Raw genomic sequence first — 24,618 nt, 5'->3', positions numbered from 1 at the left:
AATCCATTTCTTGCCTAAAAGACAATTTATTCAATGATGTGTGTAAACAGGTTGGTTTCTGTTAACTGCCAGAGCAGTCTTGATGCCTCAGTGTTCAGAAATTCAGAGCTAATGAGGTACAGACAGCCTTCTCCAGTGGCACAGAAAAACCCAGACACCAGTACTGAGATAACTGTCACCACTCTGTACATGTAGTCAGGTCTGCAACATTTTTCAAAATGATTTGAAATCGAAGCTGCTCATGATCCTCTACAAATAGAAGTGGGGAGAGGCTTAGGAGATGATCATCTCAGGCAAATCAAGTCAGCAAAGCAAAAGGGAAACGGACATGAGTCTTTCATTCTTTCTGTACTGCAAGTCAACTCTGCTCTTGTGTTGCAAAAACTCACATGTGGGAAGAGGACAGCTTGCTCGGGTCAGTCACTCTTAGGCAGTGTTACCACTCCACCAACCATCCCCCTAGAATGCAACAATGGAATGACTGGATTCCCTCCTGAGGATTCCCCTTTGAAAAAATAAACAATCAAGTTTATTTGACCGAATCTGACCCACATTCTACAGTGAAACAAGGCAGTGTGTCCCAGAGTGGGGAGAATGGGAAAGGAAGCCAGGCATCAGGCTGGCACCCTTGGGCACAAGGTGCTGGAGTGTGTGCAGGCTTCTGAGATGGAAAAATGACAGACATCCTGAGCAGCAGTAGTTGAGGCACTTCCAGGGACATCATTCATGAACAAAAAGCTCCCACATCTCTCTTAGGTTCTCCTCTGGTACTTCAGGCAGGCATCCTCCAGGTCAGCCAGGAAGCCAGGAATTGCACTCTGCAAAGAAAAGGAGATTGTCATTACTCTGTCCTCACAGCAACTACTCTTAACTCTCAGGATGTGGCAAAGGTGAAGGAAGATGCCTTGGGGAATAATAAATAAGACAATAGGGCTCCTGGTAAGATTTCAACGGAATGTTGGCACTGATGACGAAAAAGGTAAGACTCAGGGCACAGGTAAGGTAGGGTCCACAGTTTTCAGACCTTGCATATTTTAGCTTTCGCTAGTAGAAAGCTAAGACAAGTCTAAGACATTATTTTTGAAAAGAAAAAGAAAACTCAGGAAATGTGACTGGGATGGGCTGTGCGATTCTTCCAAAAAGATGAAAGAAAGGACTTGCTTTACAAAATTAGAAAATTGGTAAGAATTGGGAGCAAGAGGCAGGATATGTCATCCCTTAGTGTTGATCATTGCCAAGACTTTCCCCAAATGTTTTGGTTACTCCTTCTCTACATTGTGGAAATATCCATCTCCGTTTTTTGGAGGGGAGAAACTGATAGCTTCCCTAGATTACACAGTCAGAAGTAGGGACCAGAATTCAAAGTATGATGTGTTTTACTCAAGTTTGTGTACTTTCTTACTCTCCCTGTGAATTGGTGAGCCCACCAGCCCGTAAGTAGGACCTCACAAAGCAGACTGAATGGTCTCCAGGAGTGATCTGCTTACCACTGAAGTCCCTTCTCCTTATAGAAAGAAAACACAAAAATGAAAGTGGAGGCTTCCCCAGGCTTGAGCATATCTCATTGTCTCCCAAGCCATGTTGGCCTAACTCCTGCATAAGCAGATAAGGGTCCACAGGCACCCTTGTTCCTACAAGGACCAGGTTATTGTCCAAAGGTTCCAGAGAGTGATGCTGGCGGGATCTTGGTGGGAAAGTAGTGGGGAGCTGATGTTCCAGGTGAAGAGTTTGGTCTTTTGTCCCAGCCTCAGTCCTGGGTGTTGGCAACCCCAGTCCTAACCAGAGTCAGTAAACCATGCTGCTTTGTAAAGGAGCATCATGAGGCCTGAGATTGCACATCTCTTCAGGCTAACAGCCCCACAGGGTAAGTCAACATTTGTCAAGCACGCTTCCCCCCTGCCTCTGGGGGTCTTACCTTGGCAACCATGTTGATGAGCCAGGATGGAATCCAGCCACCAGGGTTTATGAAGCAATAAATAAATACTAGAGAGGGAAACAAGGGACAATTCAAAAGGAGGAAAAATACAGCAGCAAACATCCAGGTTCACATTCAGGCCAAGAAATTAAGGAGGGAGGTAACACACAATTCAAGTGGACTCTCCCATCTCCTTTACGGGACACTTTGGCAAACAGTCAAAGCACATTCTGCTGCTATTTATTAAACCCATGGCAAGTGCTAGATGGGGAGGGCATGGCAATCCACTCCAGTATTCTTGCCTGGAGAATTACCATGGACAGAGGAGCCTGGGGGGCTACAGTCTGTAGACTTGGACATGACTGAAGCGACTTAGCATAGCATTGCATAGCATAGCATAGCATAGCATAAGTGCTAGATATTTGGATATATATCTCAGTTATTTCTCTCAATTATCTTAATTATAAACATTGATAAAATTAAACTCCAGTTTATAAATGATAAAATTGAGACTTAGAAGAGTGGGGTGATGCATCCAAGGCAGCAGATCTAACACACGCCAGAACTGTTCAGATTTCCTTGCAGTCTCCAGGCCACACCCATTCCAGTCCAGCAGGTGGCCATATAAAGCCCTCCCAGATGCTCTCCTGAGTATGGAACTCAAGGCAGACAGGTCCTGAGTCGCTTAGTTTTTGCTGAGTGAGACGTACCTCCTCAGAGATGGTCCCACTAGCCTTCCTGCTCACCTCCAGCCAGAATGTGCAGAACAAGAGCAGCCTGAAGTGAATTCCTAAATCTTTTGGTTCACTTCGATGTTCTGATTTCATTTGCACAATGCAACAGTAAGTAAAAAATGGATTGATCAGATTTAAACATCCACCTTGCATTGTAGCCAGACTTCAGGGGTGGATTGAGTCTCCTGTTTCCTCTGAAGTCATGCCCAGTTCTCTGACCTCAGGGGAAATGCATCCTGCATATTCTGAGCCTCACAGTCACCGCAGCCTTCACAGGGCGCACGATACACCAACCGCTGCCTTCGTTTTACCTTTGCTCCGGTTATGGCCAGCGCTCTCCACGGCCAGCTTCACCTGGCACTGGCTCACCCGGATGAAGGCTGGCCTCTCTGGAAACTGTGGCAGCGAGGTGCCCTTGGCCAGGACCACCTGAATCTTCCGCCCTCTGAAGTCCAGGTCTCGCCGCTGCTTCACATAGACACACTACACTGCCAGTCAAGGCAAGGCCAGAGTCAAACCTCTCAGATGGATGAAAGGAAAGCCCACAAGTCAGAAGCAAAAGGCAATTGTTTTGTTGCCTCCACTTGGTGTTTGCTCCCTTAAACTGCCAGTTCACTGCCTGCTTGGTCTGCCTAACTTCCCTGCAGAGCCCTGTCACCTCCCACCTGGTGTTCTCTTTTCATAGCAGGCATGGTGTACATACTCAGTTCCCAGTGGTGTCTGACTCTTTGTGACCCCATGGACTGTAGCCTGACAGGTTCTTCTGTCCATAGGATTCCCAGGCAAGAATACTGGAGTGGGTTGCCATGTCCTGCTCCAGGGAATCTTCCTGACCCAGGGCTCAAACCCACAGCTCTCCTGCATATCTTGTACTGGCAGGCAGATTCTTCACCACTGAGCCACCCGGGAAGCTCAAGAGCATGCATTCAGATCAGATCAGATCAGATCAATCGTTCAGTCATGTCCGACTCTTTGCGACCTATCTGTAATAATTCCTTGCTGCTCTAATTATGAGGGGAACCCACTCCTCCTTTCTCCAATAAAGCAATGAGATCTCAGAGGATTGGTCATTTATCAGCTGTGATCCTGGGTAACTTAATTTTTCTGAGATTCGGCTTCAGTGTGCAAGAAAAGAGAGGAACACTGCCTGTAGACAGGCTTGGTGGGGGCATTGGAGAAAGACTGGAGCAGAATCTCATGCAGGAAACAACGGGGTCATTGCTCTCTGTCTTCCTCTTAAGCCTAATCATTGACCTCTGGGCACAGAGGATGGTCAGGCAAGGTTACTTACACCTGGTGACCACAGGAAGATATGTGGATATCCAAATAGTAGTAGGCAAATGTCCTCACTGGTTCTGGTTTACCAAGAGTAATATAATCATTTCATCGCAATAAATATTCACAGAGCAGCCACCACATCTATGGCGCTATTACAGGGAAGGTAATTCAATGTTAAGAAACTGAGCGGGAAACACACACTCACAGGGTCCAGAGCCAATGCTGGGGGAGGAGGGGTGGTGGAGAGAGCTGGAAACGCGGGGCCTGAGTTCCATCCCTGAGTCGGCTGCTCACCGCCTGATTGTGCGCCTCGGTCACCTTAACTCTCTGGGGCCCGGCTTCCTCCTCTACAGACTGAGGGAGTGTAGTGAATACTCTGAAGGAAAAGTTGTTTTCAGGCCCCCAAATCTGTGGTACAAGGATTTTCTAGGAAAAATCTCAGGAAAGTATGAGCTGCCTTCCCACAATTATACATGCTCCATGTCGTCAGACCGAGAAATCACACTGAGATCTCTGAAAGCTACACAAGAAGCAACAGCTTTAGCAGATGCTTATGCAAGAGTCAAAGACAATGTTGTCCACCTTCTGGATATACCGCCATTGAGTCATGGCCATGAAGAACAAAGACACTTAGAAAGCTGAATAATAGTATGCATTCGAAAAGGATACATCTCTGCTGGACAATAAAAAAGGGAACTCCATTTTCATGTAGGTCACTGTTTCTCCATTGCATTCTGTTTCATAGGCTTCTATTAGACAAAGCAAAACAACAACAAAAAAACAACACAAAAGACGTTATTGCATCTGGAAGTACCTTTGGCTTCAATTCACAAGAAGCTTTGATATGACAACCTTGTAGGGTGATAAACCACTAACTCACGAGGCAGTGAATTTTAGAGAAAGTCAGATATTTAGAACCACTGAAATCTTGTTGTCCAAGGACAGTGCCTGGTAGATAGAAAAACACAGTAGAAATAAAAGAACCCAACAAAACTTGTTCATTGTATACCACAAACAACATTCTAAGACAGAATGCAGTGAAACAAAATTAGGCATCCAAAAATAAATTTTCAAGTTCTAAAATCTTGGTAATCATCAGAAGACACTACAGTGCCAATAATTTTTCTGTTGTGACCTTTCTCCTCATCTTAAATTTTGTGACGTATTACAGGTGTCCTGGAACTGAGCAACCCAGCTTAGAAATGAAGTTTCAAGAGAGGTTAGTGTCCTTCTGAAAAAGCTAGAAAGTGGCTTAACTATGTTAACTGTAAGATGCTTGCCTGTCTCCCGTGTTGCTTTATATCATAGTTACAGGGACCAAATCTCCTTAAACCCACCATGCTGCTGTGTGCAAATAGCATCGGCTCTTGGAGAGAGAGAGCAAAGCAATGCTATGAAGTGCACAGCCTCTGCCCTCAAGCTGTGTGCGAAGCTTCTAACTAATTATTTAGAAGAGGAGCCAAGCCTAAGCTTCTGAAGGAACCAAGAGAATCCCTTGAGAAAGTGCTGACAGCACAGAAATGTGTTATTTAATTCAGCTTTTGAAAGAAAGAAAACCTATTAGAAGCAGACCATGGAGTACAGAATTTATCAGCCCATTACTACAAGAGGTTGAAGATGACCTTAAAGGAAGGGAATGAGTGGACATCTGCTTTTGCCTGCTCTGCTATGACTCTCCCCTTCTTGCACCAGAATCTCATTCTCCTTCAGGGCATCACCATTTACCTCCTTCTCCCACTATGTGGTTTAAGCAGGACTGTTCAGTTCAGTTCAGTCACTCAGTCATGTCTGACTCTGAGACCCTATGGATTGCAGCACGCCAGGCCTCCTTGTCCATCACCAACTCCTGGAGCTTGCTCAAACTCATGTCTATTGAGTTGGTGATGCCATCCAATCATCTCATCCTCTGTCATCCCCTTCTCCTCCTGCCTTCAGTCTTTCCCAGCATCAAGATCTTTTCAAATGAGTCAGCTCTTCGCATCACATGGCCAAAATGTTGGAGTTTCAGCTTCAACATCAGTCCTTCCAAGGAACACTCAGGATCGATCTCCTTTAGGGTGGACTGGTTGGATCTCCTTGCAGTCCAAGGGACTCTCAAGAGTCTTTTCCAACACCACAGTTCAAAAGCATCAATTCTTTGGCACTCAGCTTTCTTTATAGTCCAACTCTAACATCCATACACGACTACTGGAAAAACCATAGCTTTGACTATGCAGACTTTTGTTGGCAAAGTGATGTCTCTGCCTTTTAATATAATGCCTAGATTGGTCATAACTTTCCTTTCAAGGAGCAAGTGTCTTTTAATTTCATGGCTGCAATCACCATCTGCAGTGATTTTGGAGCCCCCCAAAATAAAGTCTGACACTGTTTCCACTGTTTCCCCATCTATTTCCCAAGAAGTAATGGGACCAGATGCTATGACCTTTGTTTTCTGAATGTTGAGCTTTAAGCCAACTTTTTCATGCTCCTCTTTCACCTTCATCAAGAGGGTCTTTAGTTCTTCACTTTCTGCCAGAAGGGTGGTGTCATCTGCATATCTGAGGTTATTGATATTTATCCTGGCAATCTTGATTCCAGGTTGTGCTTCATCCAGCCCAGCGTTTCTCATGATGTACTCTGCATATAAGTTAAATAAGCAGAATGACAATATACAGCCATGACACACTCCTTTTCCTATTTGGAACCAGTCTGTTGTTCCATATCCAGTTCTAACTGTTGGTTCCTGACCTGCATACAGATTTCTCAAGAGGCAGGTCAGGTGGTCTGGTATTCCCAGACTGACTCAGTGTTAATTTCAGGGCTGGGAAAATGAGCAGAACATGGTCACAGTGATTAGTTCAGGGAAGGCATATGTGGACAGAATCCTGGCTTGCCACTCTCACAAGTTTAGGCCCAAAAGTGTCTTTGTAAAGTTCTCAGGTAGCTTATAGAAGATCTGGGAGGACCAGAGTTAGGTTAAGAACCTCAGGATGATTCCAGAAAAGTCAAACTACTGCAGCCTCTGGACCATACTCCATAGTGTGGACTGTTGATAGCAAGTACCACACATCAGAGGCTCTGTAAATGGCTACAGCACATGACTGAATCACAACTGGCAGGGAGATGGCCAGAGAACACCTGGCTTCTCCCTCGAATATACGGCACCACCATTCCCCATAAAGTAAGAGTGTTTGAAAACGGTATGTGGCCCTAAACCATGACAAACATGCCGAAAGAAATAATATATGATCCAAGCTGAGGCGATAAGAGCTAATCCTGAGACTCTGGATGCCATCAGTAGGAAAGTTCCTGTTCCTCTGGGGTTGTGTACTCGATTAGAATGCAACTAGTCCATTCTAAAGATCAGCCCTGGGGTTTCTTTGGAAGGAATGATGTTAAAGCTGAAACTCCAGTACTTTGGCCACCTCACGCGAAGAGTTAACTCATTGGAAAAGACTTGGATGCTGGGAGGGACTGGGGACAGGAGGAGAAGGGGACGACAGAGGATGAGATGGCTGGATGGCATCACTGACTCGATGGATGTGAGTCTGAGTGAACTCTGGGAGTTGGTGATGGACAAGGAGGCCTGGCATGCTGCAATTCATGGGGTTGCAAAGAGTCACACACGACTGAGCGACTGAGCAACTGAACTGAACTGAACTGAAGCCTGCCTCTACTGGTGGCCTCTCTGCATGACACAGAATCTGCCTGAGAATGTGGTCAATACAGAAGAAGGCAGAGTCCAGCTGGAGAAATGAACTATTATGTGCAGCTATCCTGGAAGTCAGACAACCATGGATTTTCAATGTCATGAACCAATAAACACTTTTTCCTTTCATTACACTGCAATTTGTTAGCTTTTCTTCCTTGCAACCAGGATTCCTAACCACAGCAAGCACCTGTCAGGGTTTCTGGCCCCTGGGCTAGCTGTATCTAGTCCATTGTGCCTGGGACAGCAGAGATCACTCCCCACTCTAAGTGCCAGAAAGATCCCCTATCTAATGCCACTCATAATTCTCCATCATTTCTGGGAAAAATCTAAGAAGTGTAGTCAGGTGACCAGCCTAGGCCCTTGGGTCCCTGGACTCTCCTCCCAGGCTAATTCCAGATTCTGCTACCCCAACAACCCAAAAGCACCCAAGTGCTCACAGATTAAAAAAATAAAAAATCATATTGTTTCATGCCTTCCTCATTTTACTCATACTGTTCCCTGGGCCAAATGTCCTTAACCCACTCACCCTTCACTTTTCACCTCATCATGTATATATATTCTTAAAACTTTGATTCAATTTGTCAAACATAGCTCAGACACCACTTTGTCCAAGAAGTCTTCCATGCTCTTCCTGGTGTATGTGTGTGTGTGTGTGTGTGTGTGTGTGTGTGTGTGTGTATGATGACAACAAACTTGTAGTAAGTTCAAACAGAAGCAAACAGGAGAGTGAATCTATTAAAGTATAAAAAGGAAGTCCTAGAAATATTGAAGGCATATTTCAGCACAGAACCTCAGATATTTAAGCCAAAATTTAAAACGAAACATAGTATAATAGAAAGTAAACCTATTGATCTCTGCTGGTTAGAGAAAATAGCAATAGATTCTACCTTCTAATTGATTTTTTTAAAGGAATACATGTCACTCACCCGTCACTTGAGGGATCCGCCGTCTTATATAGCCCAAATCCATACAGATATCTGCAAGAATATCTGGTGGGGCTCGCAGGGTACCAATGAGCTTATACTCATAAAGTCCAGTTGGCTGTAAAATGAGAACAGACAGAAACAGCCTATTGATTCCCCAGTTGCTATTACACAGCATATGAAAAATAGTTGCTTGTGCCATCTCACTACCGGGCATCTCCTCTGCGGTCTTGGAAACGCAATGGTGAAAGAACAGGTGAAGATCTTGCTGATCTTGCTCTCATAGTTCTATTTGTTCTTTACCACAGGTGCTGGTGACAGCTACCCAGGTCATTTAAGTAGGATAAAAGGAGGTGATGTGATAAATGGTGTCTAGTTTTGGGGGGCTGGTGGTGTGCGTATCACCAGGTGTTCAGGGAATGTCTCTATGAGGGATTTATCAGAAGAATTTGTTCTGAGTATTAGAAAGAGCTGGCCATGGGAAGATGAGAAAAGCCCATTCCTGGTAGGGAGAAGGCCCACAGGCTGATGGATTGGTTGTCTTCCTCAAAGAACAGAAAGTCAGGGAGACCAGAGAACTGTGATGGGGGAAAGCGATAGGAGCTGCTGTCAGAGAAGTAGTGGGGGCTGGGTCCAGAGGGCTTTGTGCACCAAGGCAGTGGGCAAAAAGATTTTATTCTAGTAGCTATGGAAAGCCAGTCAATAACTTAAAATAGGGAAATTATTTTTTAATAGTTCTTGCTTCTTGGTAGAAAATAGAACATAAATGAGTAAGGAGATGGGTTAGAAGACCAGTACAATGATCCAGAGAAGAGAGGTTGACGACTGGCCAGAGCGGTAACAGTGATGGGGAGAAATCAGTAATTTAGGGTAACATTTTGGAAGTAATGTCAACAGAAATTGCTGACAGGTTGGCTGTAGAGACAGAGATAGCTAGAACAGATCTTCTAACATTTGCTTAAACAACCAGGTAGATGGGAGATCCATTTCCTGAGAGAGAGAAAGCTTGCAGAGGTGGTGACCTGTGGGCTGATCGAGAGTTCTACTTTGAGCATGTTGAGTTTGAAGTGCTTGTTAAACACTCTTGTGGAAATGTCACATAGGCAGAGTTCAGACTATTTTAGATAATCATGGGCCATAATGAAACCCAAAACATTATTGTTCTACCAATTCCAAGATGGAATTTTTCAGCAAATGCTTTTTTTCTATAAAAAACTTGTGTATAAAAGAATGAAAAAGGGATATATGTAGATAGAGAACAGATTTGTGGATACAACAGAAGAAGGAGAGGGTGGGACAAATTGAGAGACTAGCATTGAAACCTATACATTAACATATGTGAAATAGAAAGCTGGTGGAAGCTGTTGTATAACACAGGGAGCTCAGGCTAGTGCTCTGTGACAACATAGAGGGGGGGGATGAAAGGGGAGGATGGAGGAGACGTACAAGAGGGAGGGGATATATGTATGCTTATGGCTGATTCATGCTGTTGTACTGTATTGAAGAAACCAACACAATATTGTAAAGCAATTATCCTCCAATTAAAGATTTTTAAAAAGATAAAAGAATGAAATGGGGGAAGAAACACCAGCTTCAAACCATACTAGTCCTTTTTATTCAGAAAAAAAAGATCATTTCTAAATGTCTAAGTACAAGAGATTTTCCTTGTTTTCAAGCCATATTCAAGTGAGGGTGTAGGCTGGAGGGGATACACTTCACTCTCTGTACAATGGCAACTAATTCCTGACACCCCTGCCAAAAAGTTTATTGTACAATTCCTGACCCTGTTGGCAAAGGGTTCTTTGTTAAGATTAAACTAATGACTTAATTCCAGTACAGAAACAAACAAACACAAGAAACAAAAATGAACCTTTTAAATGTACCTCTACTTCCAGGTGCTAACGCAGTCCTAATGGCTAACCCCAGAGGAGTGAACCTACATCCTTAAACACTGTTCCAAGAACTTATGTGAAGTCAAGGTGTAAACGTGAAGATCTTCCTAGAGATCCTGAGGCTTCAAGGGTCTCCTGACTTAGGTGGCATAACCATAATTCTCAGTTTAGGAATCTCAGATGACTGTGAAAGTACCTGGCAGAAAATGGAAAGTAAAGTTGAAACTGAATTCATACGGGTGTTTCAGCTCTGAGAGCATGTGGCATTATACCAAGAGTTTCCAATGAGCAAATGAGAGACTGGTAGGTCTGACCTCCACGCGTGCTGTGCCGTGGAACCCCACAGGAGGGAGGGAGTCAAGAGAAAAGCCCTCATTCTCCTGTCTCCTCCCATCAACTTCACAGAGGATGAGGCTTTATACCAGCACATATCTACACCCACACACGTTTTAGTTAGCTTGGGAAGACAAAGAATTACCTTCTGTTCAGGAATAGTGTGGCCCTGTTTTCTATACACAGTGAGCAAAAAGGATAGCTATGTGTAGAGATTGTGATCTCCCCAACTTCACATGAATCAGCTTTGGTTATCTGGATAAATGAAGACAAACTGCTTCCTGGAACTAGTTCCCAGCCCTCCTGCATGTATCGATCATTTGAGCCCTTAGGGACTTCAGTCCTGTAATATTACAGAACAGAAAAAAGAAAGCCTTCAAAGAAGAGAAAAATAAAACAGTGTGATTTATGTGAATACCCAAGAATGAACGATCATGACAACTTTCTTTAAACACTGTCTTCATGGCAGGAGTGAGAAATGCCAGAACACCAGAGGACAAATTGTGGGATGACACCTTTTCTTGTCCATCAATAAAATGCTCTTTACAGGTGTTTAGCAGCCCCATCCAAATTCTTGCATCAAAGAATCATTTCCTTTGAAAGAGGACCTCAGCAAACACATTCACAACTTCATTTTGTCTTTGAAACAATAAAGTGAATTTTTATAACTATAAAAGTATTTAATATTCATTAAGAAAAATTATAAAATATGAAGAAAATTTAAATGGCATGTAATGCTAAAATCCACAAATAACTAATTGCAATATATGATACATTGCTTCTCTGTTTACCATTTTTTATTGAAGTACAGTTGATTTACAATGTTATTAAATTCTGCTGTTTAGTAAAGTGACTCAGTTATAGATATACATACCTTCTTCTCCATGGTCTTTTCCATTATGTTTTAATTTATCACAGGATATTGAATGTAGTTCCTGAGCTATACGGTAGGATTTTTTGTTCACCCATCTTACATGTAAAAGTTTGCATCTGCCAGCCCCAAACTCCCAATCCTTCCTACCCACGCTCTATCTCCCCCAGGCAACCACAAGTCTGTTCTCTGTATCTGTTAGTCTGTTTTCGTTGCATAAACATGCTCATTTGTGTCCTACTTTAGATTCAGCATATAAGATAAGCATATAAGATATCACTTATATGCTGAAGGACTGATGCTGAAGCTCCAACATTTTGGCCACCTGAGGTGAAGAACTGACTCCTTAGAAAAGACCCTGATGCTGGGAAAGATCGAAGGCAGGAGAAGAAGGGGACGACAGAGGATGAGATGGTTGGATGGCATCATTGACTTGATGGACATGAGTTTGAGCAAACTCCAGGGTTGGTGATGGACAGGGAGGCCTGGCGAGCTGCAGTCCATGGAGTCTCAAACAGTTGTATACGACTGACTGGCTGAACTGAACTGAGTTTCTATACAGTGAGCAAAAGGGATAATTATGTATAGAAAAAAAGATCTTCTCAGCTTCCATGAGTTAGCTTTGGTTATCTGGACGCATGAAGACAAAGTGTTTCCTGGAATTAGTCCCCTTCCCTTCTGAATGCAGTTTCTGCTCTTAGTGACTTCACTCCAGTAATATTACAGAAAAGAAAACAGAAAGCCCTCTAAAAGAGAAAAAGAGAGTGATGCGACTTACGTGAATACCCAAGAAGGAACTACTATGACGACTGCCTTTAAACAGTCCCTTCACGGCAGGACTGAGAAATGCCGGAACACCGGAGAAGCAAAGTGCTTGGTGACACCTTTGCTAGTCCGTCCATAAAATGCTCTTTTCAAGCACCGAGTAGCTCCACTCAAATTCCGGGTCAAAGCAATTTTTACCCCTCATTCCTTTCAAAAGAAGGGGTTTGTTTCAAAAGAAACAAACTCACATTTTCATTATGTCTCTTAAAAATGAAATTTTCATAATTATAAAAGTAAGTCATATTCATTGAGAAAAATTAGAAGATGCCAAAAATAATAAAGAAAACTAAAACATGTAACTTCATAATCCTCCAGTACCAACTGATAATATTTTGCATATTTTTTGAGTAAATAAATATTTCTGTGTGTTATAAAATGGGAGTAAGATAGTATAAACAGACTGTATTCCTATTTTTAACGACATCATTTTGAAACTGAGTGATCAGCTAATTTTAGTATTCTGTAAGTTATTTCTGTTTCCATATATTTTCACAATTATGAATACTGCTGGAAAAATTATTCCAAATGGACAAACCTGGTTCCTAATTCTAACTTCCTCATTAGGCAAGCAAAATGCCTCTTCAGAGATCAATTTTATCAATTTTAGGGTCAATGACATTAACATTTTAATGCTCTTTATACTTTTTATAAATCTTTAAGAAAGAATTTTACCTATTTATACTCTCACGGTAGCAAAGAAGCATCTCACCAGGACTGGGTACCATTGTTTGTACAAATAATTTAGTAGGAGGAAGCATAAATCTTAGTTTTATTTGGGCAATGTACTGATGTGTAATTCTCTTTCAAATTAGAGATATAATTCTGGTGCAAAATTTTTTGCAGATACGTTTTGAAATGTCTAAGATTTCAATAAATGACTCTAAACAAGTTTACACAAGAGGTGCTTGGCTTTTCCTGAAGGTCCTCCAGAAAAACACTTCTAAGAATGGCTCAATTTCTGTATCCAAAGTAAAATGCAATGCATGCTTTTCTTTTTTACATTACTTTTAATTGCAGTATAGATGATTTACACTGTTGGGCTAGTTTCTGCTGTACAGCAAAGTGAACTAGTTATACAAATATCCACTATTTTTTAAGACCCTGATGTCGGGAAAGATTGAGGGCAGGAGGAGAAGGGGGAGACAGAGGATGAGATGGTTGGATGGCATCATCGACTCAATGGACATGAGTTTAAGCAAACTTTGGAAGACAGTGAAGGACAGGAAAGCCTGGCGTGCTGCAGTCCATGGGGTCACAAAGAGTTGGACGTGACTGAACAACCGAAAAACAACATACTTTTCTAATGACGCACTGATTACAGGATACTGTAATTTCCTACAGTACAGGTGGTAAAAGAATTAGTCAATGGTAGAGAATCAGTTGATACCATGTGTAGAATATAATTCCCAGAAGAAACGGGAGATTCATTATAGCATATACTCTCTTTCTTACTAAGAAAATTGCACAGCTGATAATTTTCCTCATCTCTTTTACAGGTAGAGGCAGCCATAAGACGATTCTTTCTTCTTTTGAATATGGGTATGATTCTAGAGCTGAAGCAGCTATTTTGTGATTAAGAGACAATAAAAATGAGAAAGCAGAGTGAAAATATTCAGAGTTTTACTGACATTGTTGATCAACTGATTCAACGCCAGCAACTGCTAACCTCTGGACTACCTGCTAGGTGAGAAATAGAAACCCCTCTTTGGGGACTTCCCTGGTGACTCAGCTGGTAAAGAATCTGCCCGCAATGCAGGAGACTGGGTTCGATCCCTGGATTGGGAAGATCCCCTGGAGAAGGGAATGGCTACCCACTTCAGTATTCTGCCCTGGAGAATTCCATGGACTGTATAGTCCAGGGGGTCCAAAGAGTCGGACACGACTGAGTAACTTTCACTTTCCCTTTTCACTTGTTTAAGTCTTTGTTAATCCAGTTGTCTGTTACTTGCAGCTAAAAGCAATCCTACTTATTACAAGTGGTTCTTATTGAGAATTTTATTTGAGCTCTGTGATCCTAAAAAACAACAGAGATTAAGAAACTCTCCCATGCTTTGTGTTTCAAAAAACAGCTATCACAAAAGAATCACTTTTACACACACACACACACACCCTTTGTTTACCTATCACAAGGCCAGACACAACACCTCTAAATTCCCTTTGACGGTCCCACAAATGATCCGCTAAGCTACTTATTCCAAGGATCAATAGGCACAAAACGCTTGTTCACCAAACTAGTTAAGCATCTCCTTCCTCCAGACTCTAAATTTTGGCCCAGCCTCAGTCTAAGCAGCATCCAGCCCTGCTGAGAATGAGCTGGCCTCAGGGTAAGATATTCTGTTCCATTCTCCAGAAGACCACCTTCACCTCACTTCCCCACAAGCGGTTTCAGTCTTGCTGACTCCTCTCTCTCTGGGAAAAAAAAAAAAAAAAAGACCTTTCTGCCTCTCCCCTGAGAAACTCACGGGTCTCATGGTCAAAGTATTCTTCCTAATACAATGTCCTCCAACTCTAAGTTCAGGTTTGCTTCTTATTTGACATTAAAGTAGACTGACGAAACAGTACTGATCAGACTTCTGAACATTTCCAAGCATGTGAGACTGTGTGATTCATTATGGAGTTCATTAAAATAGCACACAATACTACACTATGTAATTCATTAAAATAGTACAAAAACACATAAGCATTACTGAAACGAATAGTTAAGGAAGAGAAATAAGAGATAATGGACACAATTAATGGACATTAAACTGCAGCATATTTAATTCTGCATAGAAATCTGAAACTTCACATACTCTATTACAGAAAGTTCCACCTCCTTCTACTATGTACCACAGGAAAAAAAAAAAAAACACAGCAACAACCACCATGGGCCCACTATATTCTTGGGCCTGAGAAAACAGTCAGGCAAGGTTTACACTTGGCTTTTCAGCTTGGAATGGATTTGCCTTGGTGATCTGTCAGCGTCACTACAGCTGCCATGCATTCTGCGCTGGAAGCTGTCCAATCACTCTGACCTGCTATAAACTCTTTCAATAATACGAACATTCATTTCTCTAAACACAGTGCAGGTTCCAGTTTTAGGTTCACTATCTTGTGTAATCTCAACAGAGCCCTGTGGTATCAACAGGGACACTGGTGTCACGTCCCTATGACATGAAGCTCAGAGAGGTGACATACTTGCTCGAGTTCTACAGTTAGCTCTGGGGACAGCCAGAGAGAGGGCACCGTCCCCTTCTTCTCCCCACGACAGCTCCTAATATGGCTCTACTCTCTCTGCACACTTGCTCCAAGCCACTGTTCCAAACGACAAGCTAAAGATGTCAGTAAAGATGGCACAGGCTCTCAGAGCTGGAAGGAGTCTTAGATCCTTATGAAAAAAATGACAGCAACGCATCAAAAGGCAGCTGATGACTCCTGCTGGCAAAACCTGGATGGGAAACTTTCCTTCCAGTCCCTAACCCAGTGTTCCTGCCCCAGACTACCCAGAAAAATGCAAATCTGCAGAGACACCAAGTAGCTTGGTGGTTGTCTAAGACTGGGAACGGGAACAGGGGATGACTGCAAATGGGGAACAGGTTTCTTTGGGGATGACACAAATATTCGAAAATTAGACTCAGGGAAGGATGTGTGACTCCATAAACTTACTAAAAATTAGTGAACTATACACTTAAAATGAGTAAATTTTGAGGTACTTAAATGATACCTCAAGAAATACAGCTGTTAACACTAGAAGATTATGAAACTCACTCAAGGTCACACAAGTAACAAGCTTGACCTGAAGCTCATTGGTTGCAAAAGAACCTAGACCTGAAGCCAGCGATGTGATGGCAGAGTTCACAGCCTGTGATCCCGCCTCCAAGCGTCACTGGCCTCTCCCAACATATTATTAGAGAAATAACAAGCCATCAGAGTAGACAGAGCTGTGGCCAAGGTGTGATTGACCTTGTGATTGACCATTCTAGTGGACAGTTCTGAGTGAAAGAGCGTTGTCATATGTTTCACCAGGACAAGCATAATGCAGGTCTTGAAGGGTAGAGTAGAACATAGATCACCCTACTCACAGCAAACACCATTTAATTTACTAGGGGCTTCAAAATGTATCCTCTCATTGGATCCCTGGCACAACTCTGGCAGAAAAGGAATTATCTCCAGCTTACAGATGAGGAAGCTGAGACTCAGCTAGGGCCCTAGGTTCATAAATCCCAAAACCTCAGAGCAATTAAGCATCAGAACTGTATTTTAGACCAGGAATTACTGAATCTGTCATGCTGTCTATTTTTCACAGTCCACAAGCTAACAATAGTTTTTAGATTTCAAAGTGGTTATGTAAGGAAATATACAGCCTCTTAGTCTATAAAGCCTAAAGTAGTTTCTATTTGGCTCTTTACAGGAAAAAAAAAAAAAAAATTTGCAATCCCTGCTTTAGACCATTGCTGCCACCACTTCTAAAAACATACAGTCCAGAAAAGCTCTGGATTACTGGATTCATACTGCTATTCCACATGCAAGAGAGGAATCTTTGCATTATAAACCCCAAATATATTATATTTTATTTTAAATCATATGTGGCTTTACCATTTAAGCTCAGACCACTCTTCAAAGTAAATCTGCTGATCTTGAGCACACCATACAGGATAAGCAACAACACTCTTAAACAAAACATATTCAAACTCAGAAAACCAAAGAGAAAAAGAAAATCTTAAAAGAAGCTGTCAGGAAGGAATGGGCCATCACTTTACTTATAGACGAATACCGATGATGATTAGAGCAGACGTCTCATCAGAAACCACTCTGCAAAAAGAGAAAAGGTAGGGTGAAATATACACTAAATCAATCACTGACTTAGAATTCTATACCCAATGAACCTATCCTTCAGAAGTGAAGAAGAAATACAAACTTTTTCAGACAAACAGAAACAGGGAATTCATCAGCAGCAGACCTGGCTCTGGAAGAAATGTTAAAAGAAGCTTTTCAGGGAGAAAAACATGATATAGGTCAGAAACTCAGATAGACATTGCATAAAAGGTGCCTGTTTTATTGTCTTAAAGTTTCTGGAAGGTATGAACTTTCTGTCTGATGAATACATCAGACATCACCAAAATGCAGGCACACAGTAAGTTCTGAAACACTGCTTGAATGGGTCATGAAGCAGTATTTTGGAGGTTTCTTCTTACTAGGGTGTATTCAAACAGCCCCAAACCAGCTGTGCAATACAAAGTCTGACTTACACCCGCAGACAGGCCTGGGAGATCCTGCTCCCCCCTCCCCGCTAAGGCATGCCTTCAAATCTTGGACCAGCACCTTGTCATTGGTCAGCATCTTCATGCTGCCTCACACCACAGGCTCGTCCTGAGAGAAGTGAGGAGAGAGAGCTGAGGCTCCAACATTATCTATCCAGTTACACTGAGGAGCGATGGGACAGGAGAGAGACAGAGAGAGATAGAGAGAGTGAGCAGACCTGCACCAGTGGCAGCAAGTAGAGGAAGGCTGCACATGCTGCTCAGCTTTAGCCACGGTGGTCCTACCCACTCGTACATATGGCTCTGTAAGTGTCCCCAATGCATCAACTGCTCCATCGATCATGTTAGTACCTAGAAGGATGGGAAAAGGGAGAAGAGTCCTGTCACACAGAAGTGAAGAGGTCCGTGATGCAAGTCGGATTACGATCCCATCTGGGAAATCAGAGTGAAGCTTCTCACCACTGAGGTAAATCTGTTTCCATGGCAATTTACACTGCTTCCTTGCAAAAGGCCAAGCCATCTTTCGACACAGCACGGCTGAACCTAGTTTTCCAGTAAGGCCAGGCTCTCAGTAGTTCAGTAGGGCAACAGCACAGGAAAGAACAGTCCCTGGGAAAGTACTGTCTTCTCTTGACCAAACTCACTGATGAGTAGACCTTTGCAAGGACAAAGGCAGCCGCTTCACACAGTGCCAGACACTTGGCTTCAAATCGTAAGAAGTCAAGCCCTCAGTCAGATTTTTCCAGACCAACATTTTCTTGGTCTAAATCAATGATGTGAGCTCTGCATGCCAGTTTCACACCATCTACAGGCAGGTCATGGTGTCTATTGGCATGGTATCCAGCCTAAAGCTCCAGAGAGACCTGACTGCAGATCTCTGGGAAAGCTTTTGCAAATGACCCACGACCCTTCTCTCCAAGGGAACCTTCTCCCTGCTGTTCAGGGGACCACATCCCCTCTCAAGTGGCCACTGAAAAACCAGGAAGAGTTGGTCTTCACGTGGACATGACTTCCACCTTAAGATAGTCCTCCTTTTCGCTCTTCCCTCTCCTGCCTCTTGCTGCCACCACATGGGGTGGTGCACCTGAGCACCACATGAGAAGCTCCCCTTACATCAGTGGTTCGCAAAGTATCATCCATGGAGCTTCCGTATCACCTGGCCATTCGGTAAAAACAAAATGTAAAAAGGAGGAGGAGGAGAAGTAAAGAAATGTAAAGCCAACTCTCAAGTCCCACCCAGATCCACTGAATCTGAAATGGAGTAGGATATTAACTGTGAATTTTAACAGGCTTTGCAGATGAGTCTAGTGTATGCTCAAGGTCAAGAATCAGTCTGCCATGGATCATTTCATTCAATGTTTGTCAGAACCAATGATCCTAAAAAGCAAGAATTAGACTTGTTTTGCAAATGAGGAAGCTGAGATTTTAAAAGGAAATAGCAGCTGGCCAATATCCCCCAAGTAGTAAGTGGGGGACACTCTCCAACTCCAGGTTCACCCTGGTCCTGTGTCCTTCTGGCCCGTCCTGGAAAAGGAAGGAAGGTCAGCCTGGCTCTGGAACTTAGCACTCAGCGTTCCCTCTACTGCAATGGTTTATAACACAGCACGCTCATTACAACTTCTTGGGAAGCTTTCACATGAAAAAACAAAAAGAAGCAACAAAAACATATTTTATTTTTAAGCATTTCAAACACACCAACGGAGAAGGAAATGGCACCCCACTCCAGTACTCTTGCCTGGAAAATCCCATGGGCGGAGGAGCCTGGTAGGCTGCAGTCCATGGGGTCACTAAGAGTCGGACACGACCGAGCAACTTCAGTTTCACTTTTTCTCTTTCATGCATTGGAGAAGGAAATGGCAACACACTCCAGTGTTCTTGCCTGGAGAATGCCAGGGGCAGAAGAGCCTGGCGGGCTGATGTCTATGGGGTCACAGAGAGTCGGACACAGCTGAAGTGACTTAGCAGCAGCAGCAGCAAACACACCAAAGTAGACAGGACAGAATAATCAGCCTCTAGGCGAAAGGGGAACTTCTCAAAAGGACCATCCAAGCTCCACTCCAACTCTGTTCACGATGGGGCTCTAATAGGGCTGAGAGGTGTCCTGAGAGCTCCCCAGGCAGCTCTTGAGCTTTGAGGAACACTCTCTGGTCCATTTCTCCTCTGATATTGGCAGGGCGCAATCTCTTCTTTCATTTATATCTCCACTCAATTGTTAACCTCTGGAAGAGGGTTTTTCCAGATTCCCTGTATCTAAAGCACACCTGGATATCCCCACCTCTGCCATAACATCTCTGTATCCCTTCATCCCACTTTGCTGTTTCTGTAGCATTTTTCAGCTGCCATTTCATTATATACTATGTTTATTATCATCAGTGAGTACTGTTTATTGTTTAAGAAGCTCATTCACTGAACCAGCAGCTCCAACTGCCTGCTCCCTGCTCATGCCCAGTGTCTGTCAGGGCACTCCCACATGGGAGGCACGCAGTGAACATCTCCTGAATAAATGAATGACAGCGGAACAGAGCAGAGACTGCAACTCAACACTCTCTGCCTCCAAAATCCATGCTCTTTTCCACGGCACCACATAGACTAGCACAGCACACAGCAGTGTTGCCCTAGCTTTGCTTTCAGGTAAGTTCAGTCGCTCAGTTGTGTCCTACTTTTTGCGACCGCATGGACTGCAGCACACCAGGCCTCCCTGTCCATCAGCAGCTCCCAGAGCTTACTCAAACTCACGTGCATCGAGTCGGTGATGCCATCCAACCATCTCATCCTCTGTCATCCCCTTCTCCTCCCGCCTTCAATCTTTCCCAGCATCAGGGTCTTTTCCATTGAGTCAGTTCTTCATATCAGGTGGCCAAAGTATTGGAATTTCAGCATCAGCATCCGTCCCCGCAATGAATATTCAGGACTGATTTCCTTTAGAATTGACTGGTTTAGCTTTGCTTAGCTTGGAGAAAAAGAATGTAGTTCTGAATTGAAGCAAGCTATATATTTGGTACTGAGTTTATCCAAGTACACTGGTTCGTGTCTAATTACTAGCTATGAGGGCTTGTGTGGCTCGCTCTGGGTCTTACTGCCATCCATAAAATAGGAAAATAAACCTGTCTCTACCTATCTTCTATATTTGTTGAGAGGGATAAATGAAAACTTACATGTAATAGCATTTTGTATATTAAGGGGCCATGTAAAGATAAGTTAGCACTACACTTGGGGAGAGAAAAAGAAGGTGAGAACAAGGAAACAGAGTAGGCAAAGAAAGCAGGAAGAAAGAAAAAAGAAAGGGTGATGGGAATTGGACAGAATGGTTGCAAAGAGACTTTCTAAGTCTAAAATTCTGTGATTTAATAGGAAAAGATAAAATGGAAAAGTATCAAAAGTAGCCATTTGTGCAAGAACAAGATTCAGAATTATTCGAATCTACTAAAAAGAAGCCACAATTTTTTTTACTTTAAAATACAATTTATCTGTCATACTGCAAACTCTCTCAAGTACATCTATGCTTATGTCAGTCTTTTCAAATCATGTGATAGTAACTTTGTTACAGCATCATTTTTAGATCATGATCACTCCTCCCTAATGCAGACTCACAGCGGGTTATTCCCTGTGGAACAGCCAGCCTGGTTCAACTGGATAAAAGTCACTGAAAAGTCTGAGAAGGGGGCCTGTCTGATTCTTCTTATTCCATAAATTCCAAATGGTACACCCCTGATGAAACAGCTAATATGCTTTGTATGCAAACCATGATGGACTGCCTTTACCATAATCAGGACATTCATCCATTGAACATGTCCCTTACTCAACAAAGATTTAGAAAGAACTTTGATGAAAAGGGTTATTTTTGTATGGGTACCAAACGTAACCTTACTGAAACAAAATCAAGCATTTCAAGAAGCCTTATCGGATTATCTGTCTCACCTTCTGCTCATGGGTTTCACATTAACAAGAAATAGGAAGAGACAGGAAGAAGCAAGGGACTCATTCCAGCAGGGTGGAAATCTGTGGATGGTTATTAAGAAATAAGATGAATAATGTGTCTATTGATGGGACTGAAGTAAAGGTCTTAATTCAACTCCATCAAAAGTCAGGTGGATCAATAAGACCCTCTGCTAGTCCCCTAACATTAAAGGGCCCCAAACAAGTCCACTCTGTACACCAGTCGGAAGAATTGAAAAAGCCAGATGATAACAATTGCAATGAAAACCCTGACCTGGAATGACCTGGGCAATAGTCTGGTATGTAAACCAAGGTGAACATTAACAGAGGGGCCAGGATTTTCTGGTTGGACCTCCAGTCAGGGACCTGGGGACCCAAGGCCATATGCACAATGGCTCTAGGCAGGAAAGTGTGGGGAAGAGGAAACAGAGTCACATAATATCAACAGCATGCATGGTGGATGAAACCACACTGGATCACCAGACAGAAGAGGGCACAGGGTGTTAGGGGAGATAAGTGCAGGTCTAGGCAGGGTAGGACAAGCTGAATTCACTTGACGTGGAGTGGCATTCAGAAGACAAGATTTACTAACCGAGGGATTCGATGGAATTCTCCTCCAGGAGGAAAGTAAAGGATGGGAGTCAACCTGGAAAGAAAATGCGGCTCTAGCAAAATGGGTCAGGCAGCAAATAACACTGGATGTGCAACTAAGGTTCTAGGAAAGGGCTCACACCTGACACAGCAGGGTCCCTAGACACTGAATGCACGTGCAGATCACGGTGGCCATGGGCAGTGGCCCCAGCCTAGCTGCTGGGGCTCAAGGCCACGCCTATGGCCTCCAACTTACGGGAGCTCTCTGGAAAGACTTGTAGCTTACATCAATGTACTATAACTGCCCTCATGCCTAGAACAGGTGGAAATACGACTTATATCATGGTTCAGAGGGATAGGAACAGTTCTGAATACCCATCCTCCCCCCAGGAGGGAGGTGGGCCCTGCTCCATGTCAATACACAATGGAAACATTACAAAGCCAGACATTCTGCCTCAGCTCAGGCAGCGACTGCTGTGGGATAAAAGGCACAGCCCTTCAGGGGATGTGAGGGGAGTGGTCAGGGCTGATGGGAGGACAGGACCGGAGTGGAGGAGCCATGGGCCCTGGACCAGCCTAGTCCCCCGAGCACAGCCCACCTGGCATACTTGCCCTCTCAGAGTCAGTGGAGGAGTGTATCATAGCGTAGGTCTGGAGCTAGAAAGCTGAGTTCCAACCCCAGAGTGAGTCTTGAGCCTTCAATTTAATCTTTCCATATATCCATTTCCAAATTGGTAATAAGGTGATGGTCTATATAGTGCCTGACAACCTGGCACCGATGTGAGGACTAAATCAGTGTCTGCAGAGCACTTAACCCTGCCTGGAGCATAAGACAGCATGCAATGAGTAAGCTATTACTGTAGGTTTTATTTTTTACGCAATCAACAGGGCCATTGGAAGGGGAACAATAAGATCACAGTCTCTTTCAGGTGCTTGATTTCAGGTGTGCAGGATGGAAGGGAAAGGGTGGAAGGCCAAGAAGCAAGTCAGAAGATCACTGCGATTCTAGGGAAGAGGTGGCAGTCAGAGTGACAGGGGTCAGGGAAAAAAGGGAAGGGGAAGGGGCCAGACATCTGATACATCTGAGCAGTGAATTGCCAACATTTGGCAAATGCCTGGAAGTGGCCGGTGTGGAAAATGAAACAATTTTATCCAGAAGATCAAAGGAGTTTTTCTGAAAACATGTCCATTTTTGCAGCCAGGTAAATGCTTAAAGGACACTCAGAAATTAATTCTGCCTGGTCTACACTGAGCTTCCTGCTCATCCTGTTGTACCCTGGGACACACAGACTCAGAGTTCCTCCCTACTCTAACAGTTTCATACTCTGGTCTCTGCCAGGAAACAGGCACTTCACTTCTCTTGCCTAAAGGCGACTTTTAAGCTAGTTACCACGCAGCAGCTAGCACACAGAGCAACCCATGACAGGCCATCATTCCACCTGGCCGGTTACCTGGCTGCAAAGTCCTGCCGCCACACCTGCAACTCCATTCCTCCTACCCTTCAACTTTTCCCCAGACTTTTTCTCAGGCTAAAGCTATTCGGTGCAACTTACAAGGAATGGGGCAGCACTCCAAGGAGCAAGTTAGTGAAATGACTAGAGTGGACGGTAGGTCCCTTCTCAGCAACATTCCTCACACCACACATACCACCCTGTACATCCACTCTCTGAACAGCTCAGTCGCTTATCTTCCTGGATTCAATCTGAACATACTCCCCGCCACACAGATATCACTGGCACCCACCCGGGAGAGAGGCTCACGTCCCTTGCAGGCAAGTGGGTGGGGCTAAGCAAGAATCCGCAGACCCACGTTTTCACTCCGCCATCAACTTGTAACACTTGCCCTGTCTGGTCCCCCCACCCCAGGCCCCCGGGAGCACCTCCCACTCCCACCCTCACCCCCCAGAAGCACCCCCCACCCTGCCCCCCGCAGACGGCCGCCCGGCGGTCCTCTGGGGGCGGACAGCTACCTGGTCCAGCAGCCCGTAGACGCTGATGCCCTGGGTCTCCATCAGCAGCTCCCAGGCGGCCCCGGAGAGTGCGGGCCGCTGGAGCTCGGCGCAGGCCTCCCTGAATTGCTCCTCCGAGAAGGTGCCGGTCCCAGGCTCCATCCTTCTGCAGCGGCTGCCCAGGGGCCCGGAAGGAAGAGGGGATAGGTGGGGCTCATGTTCGGAGACGGGACGAGGAGTGGCCCAGCGAAATTTGGCAGGGACCAGAGAGGGACCCGGACGCGGCTGGGGGCGGGGCCTATAGGGGCGGGGCCTTGAGGGCCTCGAGGGGACGGGCCTCGAGGGGTCGGCCTGGAGGATTGGGCGGACCCAGAGCTGCCCAGGAACGCACAGCAAATAGAACTAGAGAAAGGTCGGACTTGATCTGCATAAAGGTGGAGG

At 44.2% G+C, this 24,618-nt stretch overlaps 1 protein-coding gene across 3 annotated transcripts; it reads right to left on the bottom strand.

Moving 5' to 3' along the window:
- Positions 1-506: 506 nt before the first annotated feature.
- Positions 507-24,347, bottom strand: LOC147352772 (phosphatidylcholine transfer protein-like). Of its 3 annotated transcripts, none has more exons than XM_086355677.1 (6): positions 24,199-24,347; positions 8,545-8,659; positions 4,597-4,676; positions 2,961-3,132; positions 1,916-1,983; positions 507-818 (listed from the first exon to the last, which is right to left on the bottom strand). In XM_086355677.1, the coding sequence occupies exons 1-6, from the start codon at positions 24,337-24,339 to the stop codon at positions 753-755; spliced, it is 642 nt and encodes a 213-aa protein (XP_086211803.1). In that variant the 5' UTR covers positions 24,340-24,347; the 3' UTR covers positions 507-752. The 3 variants fall into 3 exon arrangements, with proteins under 3 accessions (XP_086211803.1, XP_086211804.1, XP_086211805.1); XM_086355678.1 differs by having other exon boundaries at positions 4,597-4,673; XM_086355679.1 differs by lacking the exons at positions 507-818; positions 1,916-1,983; positions 2,961-3,132 and adding an exon at positions 3,545-4,335.
- Between the last annotated feature and the right edge of the window lie 271 nt (positions 24,348-24,618).

This window comes from Bos grunniens, chromosome 19, assembly GCF_055505025.1.
Source record: "Bos grunniens cultivar Pamir isolate PY7600 chromosome 19, Bosgru_T2T1.0, whole genome shotgun sequence".
Lineage (NCBI taxonomy): Eukaryota > Metazoa > Chordata > Mammalia > Artiodactyla > Bovidae > Bos > Bos grunniens.
This window is presented reverse-complemented; position numbering and strand designations above follow the sequence as displayed.

Bases quoted from the DNA above. Each gene is read 5' to 3' on its own strand.
- LOC147352772 (XM_086355677.1), bottom strand. From the start codon at position 24,339: ATGGAGCCTGGGACCGGCACCTTCTCGGAGGAGCAATTCAGGGAGGCC. The intron at 4,677-8,544 runs GTGAGTGACATG...TTTGTCTAATAG, and splicing joins GCGGATCCCTCAAGTGACGG to AAGCCTATGAAACAGAATGC. The intron at 3,133-4,596 runs GTATCCTTTTCG...CTGGCAGTGTAG, and splicing joins TTTTATTGTCCAGCAGAGAT to TGTGTCTATGTGAAGCAGCG.